The following is a 9,037-nucleotide window of genomic DNA, read 5'->3' on the forward strand; positions in this document are numbered from 1 at the left end:
CCCGGCGAGATTAATACGGCGCCTGGCGCGGTTGCCTGCTCTGCTCCTTAATTCTTTTGTTTTCCACTCCTTTAACCCTTTTTTTCCTCAATTCTCTACTTGAATACCTGCATATACAAAAAAAAACCAAAATGAGAACAATTATATGCAATGATACAAAGAATGGAAGAATTTGATCATTAAATCTTGTATAAGTCTCATCCAAAAAAGAGGTAAAATTGAGACTTAACAACGACCCCAAACAACGATCCAATCTCGGCAACGAAGGTTACTTCCCTCACGCCACTGACCTAATTTTTCTTATTACTCTTCAATTGTGTGATTCTCTTGTTTTTAATTTTACGCGGTGATGTTTGGAGCTTCTAATTGCGCTGTTTTGTTCTGTACCTCACTTCTTTTTTACTACTATGCTTTAGTTGTAGGTCTACATTTATTGAATTTTCCTTTTGACTAATTTTTGTGCAGAATGGGCCTTGTATGAGTAGGTTGCAGTTGCTGCTATGGATTGCCAAAGTCTCGACGTTGCCAAGGTTTCGATCTAAATTGGGTTTTTTTTTCTTCTATTACTTCTTTCATTCCAGAAATATCTAATGGTGAAACTTCATTTTCTGGACCCATTTTTTGCAATATTGATGCTATTAAAAAATCTGGACAATCGGATCATAGATTACGGGAAAGCAATCACAACACTCATAAAGACCCCAACTGTCCAAATGAAAAGAAGAAAAGTGTGAACCAGCAAGGTGAACAGACCACAAAAGCTGCTACAGCCATGAGCATATATAAATTACGCATCCACCCTGCTTCTGATGAAGGGACATGCTCGAGAGACTCGGTGCAGGTTGAGACAACATTTCTTTCACAGGATTTTTTCGTTCCAGAGGCCAATTCTTCGTGGCTGTATGACCCATTTTATTTCTCTTCAGTTTAACTATTTAGTTTTTCTTTAAGGGTGTACAAATTTGAATTTTTTGTGTATTTGTATTCATGCAGGGGCAAGTTTCAGATACACTTTAGTGAGGGGATTGTAGGGACATGGGATGGGATTCAAGCTCACTTATCAAATTGTTCATCATCTATAGTTGTCAAAATGGCGTCTAGGCTTCCTAAAATAATTATACTGGAGGAACTACCTCGCTTGAGGCTTTGGCCATCCCAATTTATGGCAAGTCGAGTCACTGAAGATAATATTGGTCTCTTCTTTTACACACGTGATGATGATAGGTTTGTTGGGCATTTCTTTTGTACTAACAAGCTTGGTTTTATACCGTCTACTCATATGTATGTCTTTTTCCAGCTATGTATGTTATAAACAATTAGTGGATCAGATGATCGAGAATGATTTGGCACTTAAAGGAAATGTGAATGGGATTGAGCTTTTAATTTTTCCATCTAACGTTCTTCCCGAGAGATCCCAGCGTAAGAAACTATTTTAGTTGTATATATAATTAGTTTTAACTACATTAACATTTTATGTTTATTTTTGTCTCTCTATTACTATCACTCTTCAGTGGTACTTCTTACATTCTAACTACATTAGCATGCTTTTAGCATTCATTTTTCTAATTTTTTTCCGTGTTACTTGTTATGCTTACAGGTTGGAATCGAATATTCTTCTTGTGGGGTGTATTCAGAGGACGGAAGGTGAATATCTCAGCTACCACACCAGTTTCAAATTCTCTTAAGGTATTGACAAGCGTGGAAATTCTTTACTTACTGTTTTTGACCAACAAAGATATGTCTTTTCTATCACTTAAATATTGATTGAGACGGGATAATACTTCAAAATACTAGATGATCATATTTGTTTATGTTATATTCATATGTTGATTGTTTATGAGATTTCTCTCTAACAACCACTCCACCAAATTTACTGTTGCATAAATGCATAATACTTGTATTTCATTACTTAACTTGTCAGGTAGTCATCTGCTGTCCTCGATTGTTGTCTATTTTCTGGGTAGTGTATCGTTTATTTTAAGTTTGAGTCTCTTTTGGCCCCTTTATTCTCTGTCAGCGGTGGATGGAGAAAAATAACGGCTTTCCGATCTGGCTATATGATATTATTCTTTCAGAATTTATTGTATCATTCTCGTTAAAATAATATGGCCGAGTTCAAAGCAGTTGAGGTATTCTCTTCAATATTTTATGATCACCGAGGCATGTCATGGACTCAAATATCACTTTTTTTGTGTTCATGTTTTGCATCAGGCTTTAGGACTAAATAAATATGTATTTTATGACTTGTGTAGCTGTTGAATGGCTTGTTCAAGGAATGTCATCAACTTGGAGAATCACTGATTACTGAAGGGCTAATAAAATATGAAGATATACAAGAAGCCAAGTCTAGCAAAAGGGGAAGAATCATTAGAATTGGTTTGCCAGCATATTGCCTTCTCAAAGCACTCTTACGTTCTTTAAAAGCTGACTCGACCGGTATATTGATAAGTAAGTGATCACTTGCTGAAGTTCTAGTTGTCTTTTCCTCCTTTCCTCTTCCTATTTATAATTTAATTTTCTTGAATGGACAATAAAACTTTATTGTATAACCATTATGATCTAACTTAAAAGATAATTATTATAAAAGTTTTTTTTATACTCCCTTCAGTTTTAATTATAGGATCCAAGTTTTCAAATTAGTTTGATCTTTATTATGATAAGACTCAATTTATTATGTTTTTAGCATTAATTTCAAATTTATGTATTTATGAGTTCAATAAATGAGTAAAAAATTTATTTAATGTATACGTCTTTTAAAATATAAATAGTTTCCTGTTTTTTTTCTTGGAAAGTAAAAACTTTGAAAACTTATATTAAGTGTCTCTTTAATTTAGGGGTAATCTGGGAAAAAATTTTATTAACTATATAATATATATTGCATTCATTTTGGATTTCATTGCTTGTTATTCTTAACTTCTATTGTAATTTATACACCCTGTTTTCCTGGTTTGCAAGGGCTGTGTGAATGGAGGGACATTGTTGCCCGAGCAGAAGATGAATTATTTTTCCCATTTCTTGAATTTGCAGTTATTTCTACTTGCTACTTCTATTTGGTAAAATGAATTATTTTAGCATTCTTATTTTTCTTAGTTATTTCTGGCACCTTGCTGGTTTGTGCTGGCACCTTGTTGCTGGGTCATATTTTTTATTTTTTTTTAAAAATGCAATCTACATCGGTTCTCAAGAGAACCGATGTAGATTTAAGCATAAATCTACATCCAAATGACCACCTATTATATTTCTACGTCGGCTTGTATACTGCTCCGACGTAGAATTGATAATTTACGTCGGACCCCCACCAGGCCGACGTAAATTAGCTCTCTTTATTTACCGTTCTGCCACCGCGTTTTTATAACGTCGGTGTTAACCTATTCCGACGTAATTTAAGTGACGTAAAAGGCTCTTTTTGCACTAGTGTCGGTTACCTTGTAACCGATCTTAAAACTCCGATTTTAAATCCAATTTTTGTACTAGTGCTCAATATATATGAGGACTCCTAAGAGCCTAGACAGATAGGTTCCACTTTGGATGCTCTAGACTGAGACAATTGATAGCTCTTTCTAGAGAAGGATTTCATACCGAAACAAAATATAATATTCATCACCCCAAGGTTTCTGTAGACGATCCCAAAAATCTGAGAACCCATATATGCATAATAAATGGATATAAGACCCTCACCCTATAGTAAAGACAAGAAAGGTCATGTATTTTGAATGCTTTGAACTTGGACAACAGTTTGATCTTTTTAGGCATCCTTCATATGAGAACAATTTCTAACCCCTGCAGACTGCAGTGTGCTTGAGAGACCTGGAACATAATGATGTGAATATGGTGACTATATATGTTGTATCAATTAGTTCATCCCGCTGGTATTCAATCTACTGCATAAAAGCATATGCCTGTTGGTGGAGTGAAACAATAAGATCTCGGATAAGAATATAAGTTCGAGCTCTTATTCGTTTCTTGAAGTGTGGTAAATATAGGTTTGTCTGTGTATCTTTTAAATATTGAAACTTTTTCCAATCTTAAACTGGAGCATCATCCTTAATTTCCCCCTAATATTTCTAAGTCCAAAAACAAAAGCATAGGCCTTGGTTTCGGGTCCTTTTTGCAATTTGAAATTACTTACATTGACTTTGGTATTGCTTCAATATATATATATATATATATATATATATATAGATATATATAGATCCATTTACTTTAAGAGTAAGTCTATCTAGACTTATTCTGTTCAAAAATTCATTTTCTACATTAAATTTCAACGATCTAATTGTTGAATTTAAAGCTCATAATGCGTAGCTCAAATCTAAAAAAATTTTAAAAATTTGAAAATCATTTGATACTTCATTTCATTAATTCAAATCAATGTATAAAATAATTTTATGATTATCCGCAATTTGATTTAATGAAATAAAGTATTAAATGATTTTCAAATTTTCTAAAATTGCAGACTTGATCTATCTATTAAGAACTTTAAATTCAACGATTGGATCGTTAAAATTTGATGTAGAAAATAAGTTATTGAACAGAGTAAGTCTAGATAGACTTAATCCTGGAGTAAATAGATCCCTCCTTTCTCTCTCTCTCTATATATATATAAACTATTATTTCATGACTTTTTATTTTTTTTAAAACAAATCTTTAAATTAAGATTAAGTCATTTCAATATAGAATTAATTAATATTTTAACCAACATGAATGTTTTAAAAAAAATCAATATTTTAACCAAATTAAAATAACCACATTTTAAACTGAGAACATGAAAAGTCCTATTATATTTTATTGCACATTCAAGCAGTAAATAAGTCGAAGCCCACATATAATTACATTGAATTTCAAACTAATCTCATATCTATGTACAATTTTCAAGTAGTTGTAAATAGAAGTTTTCCATAATGAAATAGTATTATTTTATAATCAAATAATATGTTTAACTTATAGTAGCTTAATATTAGGTTTTTCTGGGTGTATACTGTAAATATTTCGTAGCAAAAACTTGATCTCTTCTTAAAATAAAAAATATCAAAGTGATTTTTATCATTTTAAATTAAATTTTCTTCTTCTATATAATATATAATTATAAATTAAATTTTAATATTTTAAAATTCCTAATTATCTACCGATTATGTTGAATTTTATTGAAAAGTTTGTTGATTTTACATAATGTCTAAGTTTGAATGATGATAAATATATTTTTATTTGCTTCCCATTTAACATGTATGGTTATTTAATTTTTTTTACTTTGATTAATTTTTTTAAAAGAAGGGAGCCAAGGGGTTTCATGATTTTGGAGAGAGTTGACCATCGAAGGATCTCGGTCTTTTATTTTTCACATGCACAAAACTTTTAAAAATGGGATAATTAATGAAATGATATATATATATATATATATATATATATATATATATATATATATATATATATAATAAGTTAATAATCTTTGTGCTCCCAATTTTTATATCCATTAGTAGTATTCTTTATCTAGTTTAGTTGTCTCATAACTATTTTATAACAAACCAATGGAAAACATGTAGTATTAGTAGGTTAAGAGCTTTAAATCTCTCTATTAAATGAAATTAAAATAAATAGGACTTTTATGGAATCTGAGATGGGCTAACTAACTCAAGGTCATGGATTAATTAAATCGACATCTTTATTCATATATATTTATTTTATCATTTAGATCATTAAAATGCATAAATACTCATTTTATAACTTTCTAACTTGAATTCAAACATGCAATAAGTAGTATGTGAAGTACTGCTAGATGTTCGCTGAAATACTAAAGTAACTGAGTTCTACCCACAATAGTTAACTATAATATAAGGTAGAGTTTTCTGAATACTTTAATTTTCTTGTTTTTTCATAAGCATAAGGGGTAGATTAATGTGGGACTACAAATGGTACTCAAACCCACATTCATCAACAGATGGTTTTAATTTTTCAACCAATACAAGCACAAGCACTAGTTAAAGGATTCAAATACCATTGTGAAAAAGAGGGAGATTCCTTTCATACCATAGAGCTAAACCAAAACAAAACCTCACTTGAATTAAATCTAAGAAACCAGTCATCTAAAAAAACTTATCCTTAAACAATATTATTCGCAAAAGTAATCCAAATTACAGTATGCCACAAAAGATAACAGAAAGGTCTAGTTAACTTTTGTCGGAATGCTTGGGTATCACCTATCTTTGTGTATTCTTGCCTGTGATTTGGTTAATTATGGTTTTGGTTAATACTTAATTATCCCAGCTTTGGTTATATATTTCAGAAATGATAGTTGGGTGGTATAGCTTAGCACAGGACCTTAATATGCTCTCTATGATTGAGTAGTGGTGTAATATACTTCTATTTAGAGGCTGCACCTAGCTATTTGGAGGTTTCATCAAAAACTGTAATTTTTTCTTGAGTCTTGAGATTCTCACATACATGAAATGAAATTGTATCATGTATGTTTGTAAGGTTCCATTCGAAACTATATATGACATATTTGTAAACTATTGAGCCTTAAGCTAATTTATATCATGTCAACAAACTGAAATTCGGACATGTCCTTGAAGTTGGGGATGTAGTTATTTTGCATTATTATTAATCTAATTCTATACACATTTTTTTCTCTCTAAAAAGTACGTGTTATTAATTAGTTTGGTCCTTTTATTAGAAATATTTTCAAAAGTATCTTTCAAATTCAAATCCAAGCACCTTTTAAAGTCAATATTTATAGAGAATATTTCAAAGCAAAAATGACTGTTCACTGTTCAGACATATTTTGTGACAATCCACGTGCTTAAAATGCCGATTTTAAAATAAAAAAAAACAGTCACAGTCACAGTAAGATCAAATGATGCTTCAGTACATTAATTGCATGGTTTAATGGTTATGGTCTTACGGAGCAATACAATATACAAGTCGAGCATAGAACTTTTATTAGAAAAAATTGAAGTTTTACATCGATTAGAAATAAGATAATTAAAAAATATATAATTATAAACAATTTTTATTTTATAAGTTAATTTTATAGTTTTGAGTTGGACTTAAATTTACTATTCTAAGATGATATTATAGCAGTCGTAAATCCTTAAAAAAGATCTGTCTATCCTAAATTTAATATTTTAAGATGGTATGAGATACAAATAGTTGGTTGAGTAAAGTTTCCTACTAAAGAAGTTATAAACTGTGTATGGCCACACAAGAAACAACTAACAAGAAAAAAATGTTATAAACAAAGATAATTTATCGTCCATGCAGAGGAGTACAGAATGCAACAAAGATAATTATCATTCATGCAGAGAGGAGTGGACAAGGCATGGTGGACAAGGTACGTATATGAAATGTCGTAATTAATCGTTGTACGTGGAGTGGTTAGTACTTAGTGCATGTCACTAAAGTAGCTATTTGCTACTATTTTTCACCAAAGCTGTCATATTAGAATAAAATGATATAGTTTTCCCGTTAAAATAATTTTTTTGCATTAAAATAGTTAATTTATAATATATAATAAAATGAATTATCACATTTGGTATATATATTTTTGAATGATTTTATTCTTAAATTTTTAAATAATAAAAATTAATATTAAAAATTAATTATTTTTACAAAGATAAAACTCAAACTCAAAACTGTTAAATTTAAAGACTAAATATAACATCAATTAATCTATCAAATATTGATAATTTTAAAATATTTTTATTAATTAAAATATAGAAGAAAGAAGTGACTCTATCCTACTAATAATATATAGTAAGAAAGTATTTAACTTTGTTATTTCACTTAATTATTTATTTTATAATAGCTCATTTTATTTGATAAGCTAAATATTTTATTAAGAAACCAATTGTAATATCGCAACAAATGTTCACTTAACAATTATCAGTGTTGTTGGATCATATTCTTCATAATCATTGGCCGCAGCTATGTTAATTAAAAGATATTGAGTATTGTCCAAATTTAGTAATTTTTGATCTTTTAGAAGAGCTCTTTGAAGTTAGATGAAAAACACATAGAAGGGGGGTTGAATATGTATGTGTGTGAATAAAAGAATTTTAAAAACATTTTCACAAGAAGGGTCTTTTTCGTCTAGAAAAATAATATTAGTGAATGCTAAACTAGAATTGTCCAGGATTGGTTCAACAAATTACTTTTGCGTCTGGGAATTTATCGTCTGTTTGAGAAAGATGCTTCTTAAACGAAACCGTTCTTTAAGATAACAAATTGAACAAGTGTGGTTTTCGTCTAAAGATAGTTTTAGTAGATGATAAGCATTAGACGAAGTTTTCAGTATATTAAATCAACCAAATAAAAGTGCGTCTGAAACATTAAGGCTTAGTGCAAGTATTTTATACTGGTTCACTCAAACTGAGCTACGTCCAATTTCCTTCAAATGAAGGGTTCCACTAGATATTCAATGAAGTATAAGTATTATTTGTTCAACCTCTTCAGGCTCGCAGTGAGTATTATAGACCATCCAGGTCACGACCACTCTTGGTCGACCAACTTCACTCATTGGTCTTAGTATTCTTTAATCATCCTCTCCAGGCTAGCAGTGAGTATTCTAGACCACCCAGGTCACGACCACTCGTGGTCCCAAGTATTCTCAACCACTCCTGGTTTGTCAACTTCACTCGTCGACGCTAATATTCTTTGTTCAGCCACTTCTAGCTCTCATTGAGTATTATCGACCAACTCTTGGCCCGCTAACTTCACCATTAGCGCTAGTATTCTTTGTTCAGCCACTTCTGGCTCTTAGTAAGTATTGTCGACCAACTCCTGGCCCGCTAGCTTCACCACTAGCGTTAGTATTCTTTGATAAGCCACTTTTGGCTCTTTGTGAATATTCTTTGACAAGCCTCTCCAGGCTTTACAATTATTTTTTCCCTAGCCTCTTCAGGCTTTATAAATGATGACTAAATGGTTTGGTTTTGAGTGTTTGGCTTACTCTCACAGAGAGGATACAAATAATGTTTACATTCACTAAGATATGCAACCTTAGTTTTACAAAGACTGAGTGTGTGATTTACTCTTATAGAGAGGA

General features: G+C 30.9%; 1 protein-coding gene across 1 annotated transcript; it reads left to right on the forward strand.

Moving 5' to 3' along the window:
• Positions 1-236: 236 nt before the first annotated feature.
• LOC145953044 (ASI1-immunoprecipitated protein 2-like) lies at positions 237-3,089 on the forward strand. The gene is made up of 8 exons (XM_083066522.1): positions 237-267; positions 486-529; positions 632-900; positions 994-1,224; positions 1,298-1,419; positions 1,598-1,686; positions 2,253-2,448; positions 2,956-3,089. The coding sequence occupies exons 3-8, from the start codon at positions 773-775 to the stop codon at positions 3,060-3,062; spliced, it is 873 nt and encodes a 290-aa protein (XP_082922648.1). The 5' UTR covers positions 237-267; positions 486-529; positions 632-772; the 3' UTR covers positions 3,063-3,089.
• Positions 3,090-9,037: the final 5,948 nt, after the last annotated feature.

The sequence above is a fragment of the Cajanus cajan genome, chromosome 11, assembly GCF_000230855.2.
Source record: "Cajanus cajan strain Asha chromosome 11, NIPB_CcT2T_4, whole genome shotgun sequence".
NCBI classification, from domain to species: Eukaryota; Viridiplantae; Streptophyta; class Magnoliopsida; order Fabales; family Fabaceae; genus Cajanus; species Cajanus cajan.